The following is a 20,115-nucleotide window of genomic DNA, read 5'->3' on the forward strand; positions in this document are numbered from 1 at the left end:
GACTTCGCATAATCGAGGTGTCAGTGAGTATCGGGAAGTGACTTTATTGTACACACTACAATGGAGATGAACAAACTCCTGTTTATCTCGATGAACACTCGCTCATCTGTCTTGCATGATATATACACCACCTACACTACCATCAAGAGTAAGAAATAGGTAACTAATAGGATAAAGATTGATTCATCTTTCACATCAGAACAAGCGGACATTTATATATGGTATCTACAAATTTATTCAATCTAATCCCAAAAAAAACAAATCTAATCTAATCTAATCATCTAACGATATGATATTTGTCCCGAATCCGGGATTCAAATGTAATTCTATATGGTATCTTTCGCAAAAAACCCAAGTCCCTTAAATACTATCCATAACCCATCCGATCCGTTACTTCCTTTGATGCATTTTATTTATCCTTTCCCGCACACGTGTATGTATGAATTCATCTCCTCATCTACGCAGCCAGTAGATCACCCCCTTTTCCCCATTTACTCTCCTCTTCCATATCCGCCTCTGGAGTCTTTACTCCATATGCATCTAACAATTTGATGCATCCCTTGTGTCCCCCGTTCCACGCATCCCCAGCGGGACTTACATCCCTATCATCTTTTGCATCGGGGGCGGCACCGTGATTGAGGAGGATCTTGGCGATATTCTCATGGCCCCTCGCACACGCATCGTGTAGTGGAGTCTTGCCCTCCTCATCTCTGAGGATGGGATCTGCGCCTCGCTGCAGAAGAAATTTTGTCGATTTGGGGAGATTCTTGCGGATGGTCCACACGAGCGGGGTGGTGAAGTGATGATCTGGACAGTCGATATCGGCACCGTGAGCAAGGAGTAATTTCGACATGTCGAGGTTGTTGTAGGAGATGGCAAGACCGAGCGGTGTGCCTTCGCGAGGTCCATTTTGGTAATCGGTGGTTCCGCCTTTGTGGTTGGGGTCGGCGCCTTTCTGGAGGAGGATCTTGGCGACTGAGGTGTTTCCACAGTGCACGGCCCAGTGGAGAGCAGTGAGTCCGAAGGAGTCTTCAACGTCGATGTAGGTGCTGCTGTTCTTGAGAAGGATCTCGGCAACCCACCAGGTGTTGCATACAGCTGAGATGTGAAGGGCGGAGAAATGAACATTTTGGATGGCGGAGAAGTTGGTCATGTGGCGGTGCTTTTTGAAGTAGAGGAGCCAGGTACGGCGGAGATCGCAGTTGCGACGGAAGAAATGACGGTCGAGGGCGTAAGATTTCATCATGCGGGATCCGGCAATGTTGCTGTGGTTGATCCAGTAGATGAGAGGATATTGAAGACTATCCTCCGAGGAAGGTTGATCTTGCAACGAAGAGAGTGGAACATCTTCGAGACTTTCGAGATAATACTTCCAATCTCTGGTTGTGTATTTGAGAGCTCTGAAAGCTGCCTTTTCGTGTTCAAACTCGAGATCCGAGGAGAAGATACCGGCTGTTTCGTGGTTGAGGAGATATTCCTTTGCGGAGCGGTGGACAAAGTATGGGTGATCGCGGTGTAATGATAAGAATGATCCACATAATTCCACAGCATCCAAAACAATGTCTTCATCGTCCATGGCTGCTGCAGGGAAAGCTGCCATGACAGCAAGTTCGCGAAGACTGAGAGGTCTGAAAGCGATACCAACTGCACGGAAGACTGAAAAGGCCTTTTGTTGATCTTCTTCACCCAATTTCAAAACTCCCTCGAGGATTCTGGCATATAATGCATCCAGTCCAGTAGGGAATTTTCCAAGCACAAGCTTGACATTGATGAATGAAACGTTCTTTTTCAAGAGTTCCTTGCAAGCAAGAGAGATGAAAAGGAAATTTCCTTCAGCTTTCGCCCTCAATTTATCAGCGACAAATTGTTTCAATGGTGCATCAAATCTCTTCTTGGTAGCCAAGATGTCAACCTTGTGAGTGATGAATGTATCGACAGCCTTGCTCATCTCAGTGGCGGACTCTTCCAAGTCTACGACCCAGGATAACTTCAAGTACTCCTCGATCTTTGTTTCATTTCGACTAGTAAAGATCCATTTGACATTGCAAAGTCCGTCGACGTTGGACGCAATGTATGTACTAGCGAGCTTGAGGAAAACATCCAAAGATTCCTCGGTGCATTCATCGAGACCATCGATGATCAGGTAGAGGTTTCGTGTGGTCGAAGCTTCGAGTACTCGTGTCAAAGCAGTCCAAACTCCTTCGATGGTGGAAAACATTTGAGGTCCATGACGTTTGAAGTCTTCCAACAACACATTTCGAGAGCTTTGTTTCAGAACTTGATGAAGAACGGTCTTGAGCGCATGTAATGTTGAGTTTCTTTGATCTGTGTTGTTGTCGCAGAAAAAGTAGGCAATTTGGTCACAAGGGTTTTGAGCGACCTGTTTGGAGAGTGTGTCGACAAGGTACATAGAAAGCATGGTTTTACCCTTTCCTGCTTGTCCATGAACCCACAGCAAGTCAGATTGATCACTCTCAATCACAGACTTGTAACTCTTGTTGTTGAGGATCCAGTCGCATGATTTACTCAAGAGACGATCCGTACGAGCTTCGATTTCTCTTCTTCCAATAAGTGGATTGATGACCGTGAGTGCATTCAAAACCTCATTGCTGGCTGCTACATCTTGCGGCGATGCCTTGCCAAATCCACGGACCTTTCTGTGCTGGGTGGTAACGATGTCGTTGATTTGACGGGTGAGTTGTCCCTTTTCCATCTCACGGGTGCTGAGCATGGTCGATAATAGACTTGATACTGCATCCTCGTGAATCGAAAGTTCTTTCCTGAACTGTGATACATCCCACTTCCTGCAAGCCAACCAATCGATCTTTTCGATGATTCTGGAGAATTCTTCGTGAGACCATAAAGATCCCTTGGTGGTGATACCGTTTAACCTGCATCCTTGGTGCACAAATCTCTCGATACAGTGTTGGCATGCACTAATAACTTGCATCATCAAACCACGTTGAGCTCCAAATGATGGATCACTCAAGAATCTCTCGATGCCGTCGAGACGCTTGTGAAGGTTGGATAGAACTTGTGCAACATCCCCAAAGACTGGGTTTGCCTTTTTCGAGTCGTCGATTGCTGTGAATGCGTTTCTAAGGATTCCAACTCCATGAATGACCTCGCCGAAACTGAAACCGAATGGAATGGCCATGATTGCTATATCTGTTGTAGAGGGAGGTATCTGAGGAGGTTTTCACTACCGGTGTTGTAAAACGAGTTTTAAGGTTTGGTATTATATATGTATATTGAAAAAGTTATGAGTATAGAATGTGAAAGGTAGATCAAGTTGGTGCCAGAGATTGACAGAATGGACGTCCGTGAAGCTTAAAGAAGCCTCTTGAATAATCGTGATATAATAATTTCTTGTGAGGTGTCATTCGGGCCGTGGTGGCGTACTTTGAATGGACCTTTGGAGATTGATTGTGATATGAACTTATCACAACTGATATGATCACTCCTTTCTTAAGTGAAAAGGCGGAAAGTTAAACCTGTCTGATATAGAGATAAAGAAAGGAGGGATAGGTGTGATATATATAAATGATGAATGGAGATAGCATTGCCGTGGTATGTCTTGATTATATTACTCTTTTAAGATAGGACCCACCGAGTGTTTTGAATCGTAGGAATGTACTCCGTATATTTTCAATGCATTAGTGTCCAACGGATTAGAATGAAATTGGGAAAACCAACGAGTAAATCCACATGTTACCCTACCGACCACTTGAGTTATGAAGCGCGACGACCGAAGATAAGTCATTGACAATAAGCAGAATCCACTCGGTACAACAAATTTTTCTTCAAAAAGGTCGGAAATAATGACCAGTAGGGTTACCTGACACAACGAGCCAGGTTTACCGATGCCATCTTATCAATTTACTCCACTATTGTTGATATCCTAATGGATTAGTTTGATACCAACCTCTACTAGAGAATTAGGGGTCCGCTTATCTTCCGGCTTCTCTTCGCACTACTTTTCAAAATCACCATATTATTCGCTCAAATTCCAAGCAAAGCACAAAATGAAGGGGTAAAAATGCACATAGGGACAGGATAGCAATGGACAGACAATGGGACCGTCAAAACAACGCAACAAAGATAGAAAGTTCACATGTTTATCTCTTTACATGTATATGATTACTTGATTTGTCTCTCTTGCGGTATCGAAAAAACCCAAAAAATCCAGGAAATTGTAGATTAGATTGAAGATCATGAGAAAATCAAGATTCAAAGGGTTCAAAAAAAGAAGATTTACACTTTCAACGCCTTTTTTGAAATTCTTTGCATACTTTACTTGCATCGGCATACTTGTAAAAGGAAAGTTAATTATCAATAAAGTAACTGTTTGAAGGAATAACACATGGGTATAATGCATATTACCTAGGTAAGTTTTCACATTATCAAGCATATCTACGTCATTGTATCCATAATATGGCGAATTTGGTTGTTCTTCGCTACGCAATATGATCCTTCCGTGAGACCCTCAGAAAGAGGAAACTAAGAGGTTCCTCTTTTTCGTGCGATGTATTGATTCGGCTCAGCCCAGTTAAATGTCTCGAGAAATAATACGTGCGGAGGCACCTCGTAGGGAGTAAAAATCGGTGGGAAGTCAGCTCAGGTCAGACCGCTCAAATTCCGCCTTTCTCAGCTAAATTCTAACTTCTAACGTGATTTGACCCACTCAAAACTACATGATATGATATCCCCCAAAAATATTCGATATGCATTGGTGTACAATGAATAGTGTGCACTGCCTGTAACTGCGAACTAGCTACTAACTACTCAAACAGATTCGAAATACGAAACCAATCAGATTACTAAATCTTGCATTCACGACAATTTTTCGCAAATTAAACTCATTTTCATCTTTTCAACATGAGTTTAGACCCGGTCAAACAGTAGGTACTTTAAAAATTCCTGCATTAGTTGCCGAGCAAGATAGGAGACCTAGGGATGGGATGAATGAATCGTATGAAACCAATGAACCGCCTTTCCGACCCGATAACCAATCGTTCGGGAAACCGCATCAATCTTTCTCCACTAGAAGAAAGATACAACTCAGAGGTTTAATGCTCAATGCTTAAAAAAAAGGATCCGAAGGAAGGACAGAGTAAACAAGCCAGCGGTGCAAGATTGTGTTCTGATTGCGTGCATGCATATAAAATATTAATATTGGGACCTCATAAATGAGTTGCGGTAAGGCTTGGCTCGATATCTATCTTCTGATGGCTTCATCAAAATGTTTGCATGGTAGGTAAAGTTAAATAAAAACTCTCATCATCAATTCTCAATATCAACATCCACTATGCTTGCAACATGTGCTAGATCGTGAGTTGGACTTGACCGTGATGGAGATCATGACAATACGCAGCAGAGGAGGAAGATGGATACCTATTATCCTTTGAGCCAATCAGTAATCACACTGGTCGATATTTAATCAGATAATCTCCATTTAATAGCTCGTATCAATCCCGATGTCATTCTTTCTTGAATTTTGACGCATTGTCAGTACACGCTCATGCCACATGGCAGATTTTCAGTCTGTGTTATCACGTCGAAGGTTCCAACTTCCAAGTTAAGGAATGCGGTATTTATTTTCGAGAATTTCGGCACATATGACTTTATCAGATATATTGTTGACATGTGCCGCTGTCACATCACGGAAGCTTGAGAGAAAGGGTCATGAGGGGTCCTAAGGGGTTCGATGTTCATACGCTCTTCACTTCTAAGCTCGTAGCTTCATACCATTGTGAGCCGATCGATCGAAGATATCGAAGGTATCGATTCTTGTTCGCTGAACTTGAAACGCGCTGTTAGGTTGGTAAAGTTGATCTCGGAGATTCCCAGCAACCTTATAGGGAACATTCAAGGAAGAGGCAGGTTACTTATTCACTCATGATCCACTCCGAAATCACGACTCATGGTATGTCAACAGTCAGGTATGTCGACGGCTTTAAAATCCAACGTGAAACAACCACTTGTATGTTTGCCGCGGCCCCAATGTCGACTTGAGTGAGGAATAGCAAGTTGCTGACTATGCGAGTAATGTCGAGTACCGGTAAACATGGACGTTTATTGTATCTTGAATAGGCATTTGTGGCAAGCAAAAAGCAGAAAAGATCAGAATTTGGACCGTGTTTGAGAGGCTGAAGTAGGGAGGGACTATCAAATTAATGTAGTCCCTTGGACTTGGAATCCAAACTGGAGGGGTAAATACTTCGAACAGAAAAAGAAATATATTGAATATTGATCACGTGGGAGTTCTAACAATTTTGTGATTTCTCGTGGTATTTTCTACCTCTTCCCAAGACGCTGGTTAATAACATGCCCAGGCTCAATTATTGTCAAGACTCTTTCTCTCTCTCTCTTTCTTCCTTTCCATCACAATAATACTTCTGCGAGTTGAAATGCATCGCCAATTCACAAATTGATTGCACTGCACCACTTCTTTCTATCTCATCATCGATACCATCCCTCCACCTCATTTATATTTCGGTGTCTTGAAGTTAAAATCCACCTACGATGTATCGTAAGTACCGGTATGTACTTGCTAGGTATCTCTTAGAATTTGAGGGTCTCTTTAGTACGATCGAACTACTTTCTGAAGAGTGTCTGTATCGAGTAGATGTACTCCGAGCAAGTCATCTACGATCAAGGCGACTCTATCGCACAGTCTACCTACCTACTGGGTATTTGCAGCCGCATTACGAGCATCCATGGTTTCGCTCAAGACTCCTTCCCACTCTGGAGCCACTCTCCCACTCTCCCACTCTCCCACTGTACACAAATACTTGAGTATGAACGTGTTACGGATTACGCCTTATCCGCGCACGCATACAATGCTGGGCTGGGCAATGAAGATAGCGTCGGCGAATTCATAAACTTTCGGCGCCTACCGTTAGCACTGCAAACCCCTGATGCATCCATTCATCTAACCTATCGTACATCCTCGCGCTCCGAGCTAATAAAATCGGATCAATCAAAATCAAAATTATAGGCTATTATTATACGATGAACTGCAGTCTGCAGTGAACTTCCTGGCTGCGATCAAATTACGATGAACGCCTCCTATGTCATTTTTAATAAAAAATTGATAAAGAATCTTCCGTCAAAGTTTCGTAAACGCGGTTCGATATTTCAAACGATCATTTGGCGCCATCCATCCATACAATGTGAGTCGGTGACTATTTCATATTCCTCGAGCGTTTAGCGATTGCGTGCATGTAAGTACCTAGGGTAGGGTATTCTCTAAGAGCTTCCTCAATTTTTCTATTTTCTATTTTCTCTCCTACTTCACACAGAGTCTCTGCTTTGGCTGTCTCACTCTCATGCAAATAATATGTTCTACCAAGCAATCTTGTATGGCAGCGTCGAACCAACAATACTCAAGACATTACCACGTGTCTAATGTCGTTGAAGACAATCCCGTTTGAACGGTGGGATTTTTCCGAGTTATTGGCCTTATGTACGGCTCAGCCTCCTGATCACCGTGGTTCGCATCAGTTTGTGGGTCTGTTCTTCAAACATATCTAGTAGAGGGCTGACAGAGGGAGAAGCAGAGAGGCGGAGAGGTAGAGAGAGGGAACGAGGGGACTTCCATGTGAGGATTCTATTCAGAAGGGAAAGATTCCCAGATCTCAATTCTGCAACGAAGCAGAAGGTATGTTATCTCTTTCTATACCTTTAAGCTTTTCGCCATTGGAAATTACTCGCAAAGGTCTGTGATGATCTTCGATCAAGCAATCAATCAATCAATACTGTAATTCGTCGCCATGAAAGTTTAATGCAGAGGGTACACCTACCACATCACAAAGCCTTATCTCACGCCTTCCAAGCTATATCGAAAACAATCAAGACGACAATACTATTGGAAGAATTGAAATTGGAATTGGAGAAAGTGTTGTTGGCCTTGAAATCACTGCACACACAAACACTCAATCTACCGCGAGACAACCCTCCGCTCAACGGTACGCCAGTTCAAATCGATAGTGTACTTTCTCGAGTTTATCGATAATCTGAATCTCCAACAAACTCTCTTTTTAAACCCCGAGGCAAAACATGCATTGATGGAGAATTGATAAACAATGATGTTGTCATAGAATCCCCAGAGAAGACGGAAGAAGGAAATTTGGAAATTGGCGATTAGACACTGGATCAATTCATGGAACTATCTATATTCATGAGGTTTAGTTGTGTGGTGGAAGGAATGTCTGAGAGAGAATGTCTGAGTGGAATGTCTGAGGTGAATTTGAAGGAAGGAGGAAACGTTGGATGTAATGAGTGTGGAGTTTACGATGGACCATAGAGGTAGGTAGTGAGTGACTGGACTTGGTAGATGTAGTCGAGTAGTGGTTTGTGGTTCGTGGTTTGTGGTTCGTGGTTCGTGGTTCGTGGTTACTTCTCACTGGTTACTCTGGTTGATATATCTAGGAATTATTAATACAGATAGAGATAGAATACAGTGATGAGTATCGATATGCCTTTTTGTTAATATATATATGTGTGTGTATATATGTATTGTATATTATATGTTATATATCATGTATTATATTATAATTCATCAAGAACTTTATTTTATATAATGTAGTACCTACCCTCTACTCTACCTTTTGTGCTATATATCATAATTATTCTCAAACTTCGAGGGTTGATTATTCCATCCCATCAGAAACCAATCTGTCAACTTGGATCGAACTGAATATCTCTGAATATCTCTGAACATCTATCTCTGAATGCATCTCTCTGGATTGAACATCTACCCTTCCCACCAAATGTGTGTGTGTGTGTGTTGTGTTATCCATCTCAAGCTTCACTTCATCCTTCTTAGCCTCGGCATGTTCAGAATTAAGCCTTTGTTCTATTCATTGTTCCAGAATAGAGTTTCAGTGAACAAAATCCCCTAAGGGGTCAATGATCTGATCATTAATTCCAACATCAATGCGAATAAAATTGCCATGCGTTGCGGTATCATACTATGCCATCCGGTGCCATCCTGTGCTAAGTGTAATTATATCTCGAGCACTTTCAAGACGTTTCTGAAACTCTCAAACATTGTCTCGAGACTGCTTGCTACGATTTATCACGATTTATCACGATTTGTTATTACGAATGAAGACGATTTGCTACGATTTGCTACGACTGACTACCACTTACTACCACTTACTACCACGCACTACCACTTCCCACCACTTCCCACCCCCTCCCACCCGCCACAAGCAAGAGCCTTACCACCCGAGCCACCTTAACCCCAAAACACCATAGATTCTAGAGCTTCAAGTCCCAAGTCCCGGTCGCTCTAAACTCAAAGCTTCAATATCCGACTACCACATATTACTTACTATATGTAAAGAGCCCTTCTCCCTACCAAACATCTGGATTTGATAGGAAATTATTCGCATCTTGATTACTACGACGACTACTTACTTACTTTAAAATCAAATTCTCTCTCTCTTTCTCTTTCTCTTCCTCTTCCTCTTTCTCTTCCTCTCATCCTACCCACAACTTACACCACATACAAATCAAAACAAAATCCAACCAATCTTCAGGGGATTAATCCTCGGATATCCATCCAATCCATCCATCCATCCGCAAACCCAGTAAGAACAACAAAATAATGTCTCTCTATGAATGTTCCAGTTGTACAGAGCCCATCCGTCCCGACCGGGCTCGCATTCAATGCCAAACCTGCACCGATTACAATCTCTGCACCAACTGTTTCGCCATCCAAAAGACTTCACGTACACATCTCCTCAGCCATCCCACCGCCATCATCAAAACGAGCGGGACCAGCTCCCCCACTGTTCCTCCCCCAGTTCCTCCTCGTCCCCTCCCGCTTCTCCCGCCGCGAAAAGATACCCTCACCAACATCACCGCCCCCAATCCCCCGCCCAAAAAAGTCGAACTCCCAACCGCCAATTGGGGGGCGCTGTGGGACATCGTGAAACCGAATAAGAAACCGAAAAGTTCGAGCGGGGGCCCAAGAGATCTCCTTTCCATTCAACCACCTCCGAATGACGACGGCTTTAGCAATCACAACATAAGTTATTCAGATTCACCCCTCACCAAATTACGACCGGATTTACCCGCGCAATCTTTTGAGGGATCGTTGGAGGGGAAAATAAAATTGGAAGCCTTTACCAATCCGTACGCCTCGCTGGCGCCCCCAATGCCATCGGAATGGAGTCCCTTTTTCCAAAAGGACGGTGCATTCAATGCGATTTTTGTGGATTTAATGACGACCATGTTTTTGTGTTTGGATGTGGAGGGCACGAATGAATTGAGTCCAGAGGTGTGGAGTGCGTTTTTGGAGATGCAGGGGGTGGGGATGGAGAATAATATTTGTAGGTTTTTTTATACTTTACTCAAACCTCTTTGTTTGGACCCTTTGGGTGGAAGGGGTCCAGAGTTAAGTGGTTCTTGTGATTTATTTTTACTTGTTGAAGGATAAAAACTAATATGGATATGATTATTTAGGGCAAAAAACACTTTACACAACCGGGGGACCTCAAAATCAAGAGATCGCCGACCTCGAGTTGGGTATTTTCTTCAAAACGCATGACATTTCTCACACGCTTTCGGTACGCCATGCGTCGAATCTTCCGCCTCCGTCGCCGTCTCCTACGGCGGGAGAACGCATTCGGAGATCGATTTCGCTCGGTGCTAATATGCCGATGTTGAGTCGGCAGGGGTTTATAGATGTTATGGGCATGGAAATGCTGCAGGATCCGGATGAGGGGCATAGAAGGTTGGAAGGGGTGGTTAGGGATTACGATATTTGGAAACCATTGGGGGATGTACCACGGGAATGTTTTCTGGATGGCAAGATTGAGGGAAGGGGAAAGAGAAGGAGTTTATTGGAGATGAGTGAGGAGAAGGAAGAGGTGGAGAGGAAGATTATGGAGGGGATGTTCAGGGGTGTGGGAGCGGGGAAGATTGGGGGAAGGAATAGGAGTGAGGAGAAAGAGGAGAGGAGGGACAGATCGAGATCAAGATCAAGCTCAAGAGATAGTAGAAAGACGGATCTACCCGCGCCAGAAAGATTCGCCTTTGACTCCACGGATGAGGAAGAGCGAACGGGAGATAGAAAATCGCCCTTCTCCCATATCGAAGTCGATGTCATCCCCGAGGATGAATTCGAAGACACATATGATGAGATCAATCGGATCTTGACCGGGGAAGAAATTGGTCCTACCGATATTATTGGGGAGGCCAAGTGATCAACCCCCTACTCGCCTACAAAACATATACCACCTACAACTTAACGACTTCACGAATTATTTTAAAAGCTTTCGAAACTTATTTACTTGATTTCCAATCCTTACACATTTCTTTTGTCATTTCTGATGGGTTGAGAGGGGTGGGTTTTGGTGGGTTCGCTGATAATCTTGGAGTTTTTTTTTTTTCGTTTTTTTTTTTTGCAGCATCGGTTGAATGGATTGGAATGAACCATGGGTTCCGGGGTGTCTTATATCTTGTCTTATATCCGTGTTAAAATAGCAACATATCATACATACCCTAATAGTACTTATTTTATTTATACATTCGAGATGTTCATTGAGATATCTATTCTATGTCGTACTTGTGATTCAAACCTTGTTTTTATATTTATATTTGGGTGGGTAGGGAGAGGCAGAGGGAGGGGGGGGGGTTGGTTTGGGATTGAGATTTGGAAGTTTTGTTAAGTAAATATTTAGGAGATGGAATGGGATGGGATGGGATGGGATGAAGAATATACCAGATAGGATAGGATAGGATAGGATGAAATCGAATTTCGAATTTGCGAATTTGCGAATTGAGCATTTGATTTGATTTGATTTGATTTGATTTTGAATAAATGGATTTGGGTTTTGTGAATATCTAGATAGGTAGATAGGTAGGTAGGTAGGTAGGTAGGTAGGAAAGGAAGATTTAAAATTTATAGGTTGTTCTTGTTTGGATTTTTTGATTGATTTTTGGATTGAATTTTTGATTGATTTTTGATTGATTTTTGGATTGATTTTTGGATTGATTTTTGGATTGATTGATTGGGGAGTAGGTAGAGAGTAAGTAGGGAATAGGGAGTAGGGAGTAGGGAGTAGGTAGGGAGTAGGTAGGGAGTAGGTAGGGAGTAGGGAGTAGGGACTAGGAATAGGGAGTAGGGAGTAGGGAGTAGGGAGTAGGGAGTAGGGAGTAGGAGTAGATATTGATTAGATAGTAAGTAGAATAGGGTAGGGTAGGTTAAGATAGGTTAAGGTTATTTATTTCAAAATAGGGAATTGGGAATTGGGATGGGAATTGGAATTGGGAATTGGGAATTAGAATTGAGAAGTAGAAAATAGAGAGTAGAGAGTAGAGCTAGAGAGTAGAGAGTAGAGAGTAGAAAGTAGAGAGTAGAAAATAGAAGTAGAGAGTCGAGAGAAAGAGTACCCAAAGAAAGTAAGAAACATAGAGGAGTAGAAAGTAGAAGTAGAAAGTAGCGAATAAAGTATAAAGTCTAAGTGACTCACTCAAGCGAACGCTTTGAATTCCAGTCTTGAGATCGCATGGGAAAGACTATATAGAAATAAGATAATATTAATACAATCAAATTACGAAAATCCCTAGATACAGTTACCGGGCACAGATAGTAGCCGATCACCTAAATCACACCAAAATTCATTATTAAAACTAATAAACTTTAATACAATTGAATATAAATTTGTAATATATATTTCTACAATCTTACTCATTTTCAATAACAGATTTCAGAAAAATGAACAATTTATTTTTGAAATGTTTATTGATTATATTATATAGATTTGAAATATAATAGTTGAGGAATTTTAGAACTTACTAATAAAATAAGCGAAATCTAAAGAATTCTTATAAGTTATTATTTTAATAGCAGATTTATGATTTAATAAATTATATAAGAATACAAAAAAATTAAAATTATAAATTATTACTATATAGATAATATATATATATAAATCCAATTTAAAAAACCTATTATAAATATTAATAATATAATATTCAAAACATAGTAAATCGCTATTTTTTGGTGTGATTTAGGTGATCGGCTACTATCTGTGCCCTAGTACTGTACCTAAATACTTTACATCGTTATTAAATCAAACAAGATGTAACGCCCTCAAAATCCAATGCGATCTAATAAAACCTATTACCCGATGATATGATGGATGCGAGCTCAAAGTAATACTCTCATCCTCCCTCTATGTACAATTTCCAACAGTGCTTTTATTACAATTGAGATAGCCCTTTTCCATTCCTCTCCCATATTGCCCTTCCCTTCTATTCCCTCTACCCCTCTCTAAATTCCCCCCCCTCCATCTTCACCCCCACCATACCATACCATCCTACCTATCATCCATATTCTCCATCGTGCGCTTAGTTTGCGCATACGCATCAAACTGACTATTATCCACCGCTACATAACTATTCCCTATTCCAGATCCGAGTCTACTCTCTCGTGTACGAAAATCCGAATACAAAGAATCATCATGTTCTTTTATTTTCACAGGAGCCGGAATTACTATCTGGAACGAGGATCGTGGCACAGGAGCTTGATCTTCGCTGTCGGATTTCGTAAGATCGATGAATTGAGAGCGTTTTTTTCGTTGTGAAGATTTTGATGAGGAGGTATTGAGAATCCTAGAAATTTTGGATGTAGTGGTGCGGGAATGAGGGGTTCGATGGAGAAGAGTTGAGGCGCGTGGTCCGGAATCTACCCAGATGGTATCTTCGTAGTCGTCATCATTGCCATCTATTGTGACAGGATTGTCTTGTGGAAAAAATGAATGCTTGTTTGAATGATTCGTTATATTAGGCGTGTCTGTTTGATAGGGAGAATTGATTTGCGGAGGAGGTGATGCTGAATATAAATCGGGAGAAACACTTTTTGGTGTGGCAATATTTCTCGGACCGGAACGTTTTGCAAAGTTGGACTTCAAAAGCGTATTGGAATTGAAGGTTGAATTTGCAACAGATTCTCTTGATCTTGATGAAAGATTCCCTGCTGAGCTCAGCTTTGGAGATTTACGAGCGGGTTCATTGGCATGGTCAATCAACTGTCGCTTTTTTTGTATTTTGGACATGCCGCCTCGAAATTTTTGAATGCTATCAATTGAACCCGATTCGTCAAAACCAGACACACTTGAACCAGCTGAGTTCGATGAGCTCGAGTAAAACGCAAGAGTACCGTTCGATACACCGTTTCGCGCCTCCAAATCATATGGTTTAACTTTTGGACGTTGACTTAGAATAACTTCCAAAGTAGTAGAATCCGTATTACCTGGAATCTCCAAAGATCTCTCCCTGGCGACTATAGATGTTTGAGTTCTCACAATTCTTGTAGGCATATCAACTTCAGGTGAACACTCTAGCCAAGCGTTTCGTAGAGAGATTCCCAATGCCATGGAAACAGTCCTATCAACACTATTCCCGATTATTTTGATTTGTTCCCCTCTTTTACCAATGATTACCTCATCATCAGGAAAGCTTTGCGCACGACGGAGTTCCATTAATGTCAAGCGTCTATGTTGGTCCCAATGCAAAATCGTTCCCATGCGGCTATCCTCCATGTTCACTACCACCAGTACAGTTGGAAATAGTCCGTGAGGCTTTATCCTTCCCCAGGCTCTAGAACCTTTTAAAACGCTTTCTCTAATTTTCCCTGACTTGGCAAGATATGGAAAAATGTCTCGTTCTTCTTTAGTCATTATACCATTGCCCTCATTCCATGCCTTTGAAAAACTCATACCTCGTGGATGAGTCGGAATGCATGCGATTTGTGAACGATATTTTTTGGACAAGGTAATAGGTGAAACATGATCCGGATATTTTATGCAGTGACCAGTCGCTCCATCTCCAATGTAAGGAAGGTCAGCTATAGATTTTTCAGCAGTGCGATACTGAAATGGAGTGGGACAATGAACTCGACTACCAAATGATTGACCATTTGCTAATTTACCAAGCCCACGTTCGCCAACGTGTGGCGGGTGTGAGTGAGAAAGGTCTGGATGCTTAAGTGGAACACAACCGGGGGCTGCAAATGAGACAAATATTCGACTTCGTGACTGGGAGCTACCAAAACTCCATGAATCGAGTAAGAAAAGCTGTAACTGGTATCCAAGACCGACGATGGCGCATATAAGTTGAGAGAGAACATCTTCGTCTCGTCCCAATCCTTTCTGAGCCATGTTCAAGACATTTTCTAGCAATCCGTACTTGGGACGATAAAAATCAATATAGGCAGCAACAGATGCGACCAGGGATTGATTCCGTAGACTCTTATCATTGCCTTTGTACGTATTCATTCTGCTAAAACCTTGGCAAGGACTACCAGCCATGATGACATCAACATCGCCCGGTAGAGGAATTTTGAGTAATTGGGGGTTGCCAACAAAAGCCTCTGCTAGTAAATCGTTGACTGAACCAAAGTATATGTCGGTTTCCCCAGGGTTCTTTAAATTAGCAGCATATGTTTGCACTGCAGCTGAGAACAAATCGACAGCCCATTTGTTATGCAATACACCGCTCTCTTCCAACCCACGGCCGAAATTGCCACCACCACAGAAGAGATCGAGTCCATTCAAAACTCTTCGTTTCAGCGGTGCTTCGGGATCAAAACCTTGAATAAGGCTTTGGGGTGTATCACTTTCTATTGGTATCAGTGTCTGATTATCCTCACATAATCGCTTCGTAATGATGAAGGCATTCGAGCCTCCATCTCTACAGTAAGGTGCTGGAACATTGCCACTTGAGACTTGCTTCTCAGTATAAAATCGTACAAGACAAGTTCTTTCGAGTTTATGCGCTGACATTGTATCTATTGCATTAGTGTATACAAGCTCATTTGGTCTACAAGACACAGTATGATCAATCTCCGATCTTCTCATGAGTCTCCTCAATCTGACATTTAACTTAGAGATTTCTTCTACGTATCCTACAATCTCATAAGGCTCTAGATTGTTTTTCGACTCACGTCGAGGGGGTAATGTAAGTACCGTCTGTCCAACAGGAAAGCGATCAACAATCGTGGCTGGCGATGGTGAATCTTCATCGGACTTTCGCAAATGTTCACATGTTTTGTGTGAATCTTTTAATGTTACAAAACTCTCGTGGTTGAGATACGTCTGACGAATGAAGATGTCTGTTTCTGATGGTAGACCATGCCAGATTATAGGGATGATATCAATGACTTCGTCATGGGTTATCCGGGAATCCCGAGACCCACAGGTACAGTTGTCACTGAGAAACAATTCTTTGGCATATGGATACTTCATCTTTGCACAACTAGTATCAGAAGGCTTATAAAGCCAAATACCATCGAAAGAGTAATTGCCACGAGGACTTTGATGCTTGATCTGTACATAGAAATACCAACAATCGTCTTCTGTTTTCCATTTGCTGGATTCGTCTTTCCACACAGAACTTGGTCCATCCTTGGTGACTGATAATACATCTCCAATTTTGATAGCATCAAGCATCTGCTGCCGTTTCACACCCCCATTCTGGCTCATTCCGGCTCCCAGATTGGCTTTACCACCAGCGAAGAATTTATGTTGAGGCTTGAATGGCAGAGTGGATTCACAAACAATGCGTGTTTTTCTCGGCGAAAGCGATAGTGATTGATCCTCTGGTTCTTTTAAATTCTCTGCAAATATAGTCGGTATCAGAGGCTTGAGTAGGTGACCAAATCTTAGGTGACTGAAGCATTCATAAACGTATGGCGTGACGATTGTCTTATTCTCTTTGATCGGGTATTCTTTAATGCTTGTAAGTTCCAAAGTTTCCTCCCAGATATACAATGAGCGAAGTCTTGACGTTACACCCATCGATTCCTTGAACAGAAAGTTTATGTTTGCTGAGATGGCTTGTCTGAAATCATCTCGGCCATATTCGAGGTACCAAGATTGAAATTTTGATGAGTCTGTATGTATCTTTTGGCACCACTGCGCAAAGTCTGCCCGGAAGTTGTGGATCGATACCTTCTTCTTTTGCTTCTGACATGCTAAAGAGTAGTCGACAAAATGCTTCGACAGATTAGCCAACCATGAAAAGCCAAGATGGAAACGGGCATATTCCGATGCGGGCTTCTTAAGTCGATAGTAAATATTCGTTCTTATGTTGAGATCAGACTGAAGCCATATAGCACCATCAACATCATCAAATTCTTCGCCGTAATTTCCAATTGAGCATACTTTGAATGGTACGCCTTGAACATAGTGTCGAGAGTTTCCGACACTGAGAACACCGTCGAGTAGGAAACATGAATGGCCCATTTTACTAGCAAGGTCTTGTAGACCACGCAGCTCATGCCCATAGAGAGCAGTGTCAGGCATGTAAATCGAAAATTCGGCCAACTCAAATTCCACAAAATCTTCCTGCGTCGACGACATCTCGGTCATGTCTTTGTTCCTGAGTTCCCGCAATAAAGCCGAGCATGCTTGATGCTCTTTGCTTGCAGGCAAAGGAGGGACATAGCCATGGTACAGTGACTTAGGATAAATGAGTTCGGTTGGCCGTATAGTACCAACTCTACTCATTTGGCATGGACTTGCGACTTGTCTGTCAGTATCTGTAGGTGGTATCTGGTCGAGGATGAGCTGCCCTGCAACAATTTGTTGTTGTAATAATTCGGAATCATCAGTCGAATTTGATTGACCTCTGATGAAGCTGTCAAAATGAGGCATTGTTTGCAAAGAACTTGAGCCAGAGTTGCTAGATTGAAGGCTCTGATGCTGTTGTGAGTGATTGCGGGCATCTGTAGTTGAAGGTTGAGAGACGGTATCTGCTTTGAAATTACTTGAAGGGCTCAAAATGGAGCTAGCAGAGCTTTCTATCGAGTTTATCAAGGTTGAAGATGAAGTTTCTGATGATTTCCTCAGTATTCACTTCACTTTCAGAGGATTTGACAAAAGAGGAATAGCTCACCTCCTTCTGTTGGTATCCAGCATCTGGGCGGCATCATATGTTGAATGTTTTAGGCGCGCCTAATAGAACATAAGAAATTTTTGATTGCTGTTAAGAAAAGTATTTGATTTTCTTAGATATACATCAGGTATACATGAAGGCGCCCAAAAATATCTGACAGCCTTTAATTCCACCACGTTTAGGAATTCCAGAAATGACAATTGGGGTTGCAAAACACAAAGGACAAAAGAGTGATTGCAGTAGGTGGTTGGAACTAGCTCTGCATAAAGAAAGCAGTAAAGACAGTGTGTGTATGCAAGAGCAACAAATCAATTACATAGGAGAATTCCCAGGAGAGGGTAACTAGATCATATTACCTGTCCTTAAAATCGGAATCGAACCTGTTATCTGTACTCATGGATAGACAATGAGCAATTGCGATACATTCCGTGTGAGAAGGAAACAGTTCACCTCATGGTTCAACATTGTTTATCAAGAGACCGCGTTTCTTAGTCAGCGCCACTAGCTAAATAACTTTATCACGACCAATAAGATCTTATTAGAGCATTTCCACCAGAAGCATGTGTTTAATTTGAGCCAGAAAGAGGAATGATAAAAGTGTGAAATACAAATTCAAGTTATTTGAGTGGACTGATCAGTAACGAATAATTATAGTGCACATCCATTTCTTTCAATTCATTGACCTAAACCATTCCTCCTTTCTCCTTCATTTTCAATACTCTTCCAATCTTTTCCTGCCAAAACTCAAGATGGCGAGACCTTTGAAACTCTGGCAAAGACCACATGGGTATCTTATTCCGGCCTGCGTCCCCCTTCCATACGAAAGCCCTGATTTTTAGAATACTATGAACAATCTCATACGTCTCCGAATCAAACTCGAGACCCGCGTGTTCCATCTCGTTTAGTAAGTCTATACAAGTTCGAAAGTCGTCGTATCGTATCCAGTAAACACGTAGAAGCTCATTGTAAAGAGGTGTAGAGGCGCCCAAGACATGGGAGAGTAGACCAAAAGACTTGATCCGTGGAAGGATAGAGAGAGAAAGCTGGGAGGGTTTGCTGAACCCTCGGTCGAGCAGACGTAGGCCAAGGAGAAGGTGCGATGGGTAGAGGGGGCCATACAATGCTAGTGGAGAAATCTCAGGCTCGGTGTTTTTAGCAGCAGTGGGATCCTCTTCAACTGGAAGAACGCCAGAGTCTTCTATTCCTCTTCTCAGCTGATCTCGGCTCTCTTTTGTCTCCGCTAGGCCCATTTTGGCAACAAGTGGGAACACTTCCTTTTCCAGAACATCCCAGAGCTCAAAATCCGTATTGGCATTGCGCAACAAACCCTCAACTCGTTGACGTTCAGGTTCTCGCAAATGTTCCTGTGCATCAAGTTCTAGTTCCGGATTTTCCATTGTAGGTTCTGGTTCCTCTTCTAGAACAAGACCAATCGCTCTAGCAGCTGCGGCACGAAGAGCTGGTGGGTATCTATTGATTTCGGCTTTTTGTTCCTTCTTGCTTCGATGTTTTTTGTTTGATAGTGAATGCTCCATTATATTGTCAAGCTTGTTGCGCGCATTTTCCCTGTTTGTTGGAGGCATTTCTTCCATGCCATCATCGATGTCTTCCAAAGACGTCCTTTGAGTTCGCGCGAAAATATCTGTGAATATACGATTGAACGTGTGCCTTTCCGAATCTGTAATCGTGGACTCGCGCTGCGGATAGTGCGGACTTGCCAATGCATCGATTTCTGTGCCATATTCTATCAAGGTTTGGTCATCGTCCTCAAAGCCAATGTCCCCGGACTGTGCGATGTTGCCTTCCGATTCCAGTTCACTCTTTTCGAGATTGAATTTGTACTCATCGGCGACCATCCTTGGACGAAATCTAGATCTATGAGAATGACCACCCCTAGAAGAAGTAGCCCTCCTCCTGATTTGAGGCCCAGTGTCATCCTCGCCATCATAATTTCCGTTTTGCGATTCGTATTTGACTCGAGGTAAAGAGGTGTGAAAGTTTGCTCCCTGAATCAAAGGTAAAACCCTGCTTCGATATTTTTTACTGTAAATAGACCTATGTAGGCCTGCGATTGTCCTAGTTTGGTATAAAAATGGCATCATTGTGGAGGACATAGTTGAATATGCAATTGGAAAAGCTTCAACGACTTTTATGGATGCCATGACTGGTTATTGCACATAAAGCAACTTATGCGATCAA

At 42.3% G+C, this 20,115-nt stretch overlaps 4 protein-coding genes across 4 annotated transcripts; 1 reads left to right on the plus strand and 3 right to left on the minus strand.

The window, feature by feature from the left end:
* Nucleotides 1-457: 457 nt before the first annotated feature.
* EAE98_007290 (uncharacterized protein) lies at nucleotides 458-3,157 on the minus strand (the record flags this gene model as incomplete). Its single annotated transcript, XM_038954913.1, has 1 exon — nucleotides 458-3,157. The coding sequence occupies one exon, from the start codon at nucleotides 3,155-3,157 to the stop codon at nucleotides 458-460; it is 2,700 nt and encodes an 899-aa protein (XP_038808563.1).
* A 6,077-nt stretch (nucleotides 3,158-9,234) lies between these two features.
* EAE98_007291 (uncharacterized protein) lies at nucleotides 9,235-11,219 on the plus strand (the record flags this gene model as incomplete). Its single annotated transcript, XM_038954914.1, has 2 exons — nucleotides 9,235-10,343; nucleotides 10,477-11,219. Exons 1-2 carry the CDS (start codon nucleotides 9,617-9,619, stop codon nucleotides 11,217-11,219), a joined length of 1,470 nt encoding a protein of 489 aa, XP_038808564.1. The 5' UTR covers nucleotides 9,235-9,616.
* A 2,036-nt stretch (nucleotides 11,220-13,255) lies between these two features.
* EAE98_007292 (uncharacterized protein) lies at nucleotides 13,256-18,274 on the minus strand. Its single transcript, XM_038954915.1, has 2 exons — nucleotides 17,917-18,274; nucleotides 13,256-17,854 (listed from the first exon to the last, which is right to left on the minus strand). Exons 1-2 carry the CDS (start codon nucleotides 17,951-17,953, stop codon nucleotides 13,338-13,340), a joined length of 4,554 nt encoding a protein of 1,517 aa, XP_038808565.1. The 5' UTR covers nucleotides 17,954-18,274; the 3' UTR covers nucleotides 13,256-13,337.
* A 325-nt stretch (nucleotides 18,275-18,599) lies between these two features.
* EAE98_007293 (uncharacterized protein) lies at nucleotides 18,600-20,078 on the minus strand (the record flags this gene model as incomplete). The annotated part of the gene is made up of 1 exon (XM_038954916.1): nucleotides 18,600-20,078. The coding sequence occupies one exon, from the start codon at nucleotides 20,076-20,078 to the stop codon at nucleotides 18,600-18,602; it is 1,479 nt and encodes a 492-aa protein (XP_038808566.1).
* Nucleotides 20,079-20,115: the final 37 nt, after the last annotated feature.

This window comes from Botrytis deweyae, assembly GCF_014898535.1.
Source record: "Botrytis deweyae strain B1 chromosome Unknown BDEW_017, whole genome shotgun sequence".
Lineage (NCBI taxonomy): Eukaryota > Fungi > Ascomycota > Leotiomycetes > Helotiales > Sclerotiniaceae > Botrytis > Botrytis deweyae.

Bases quoted from the DNA above. Each gene is read 5' to 3' on its own strand.
- EAE98_007292 (XM_038954915.1), bottom strand. From the start codon at position 17,953: ATGATGCCGCCCAGATGCTGGATACCAACAGAAGGAG. The intron at 17,855-17,916 runs GTGAGCTATTCC...GGAAATCATCAG, and splicing joins CTGGATACCAACAGAAGGAG to AAACTTCATCTTCAACCTTG.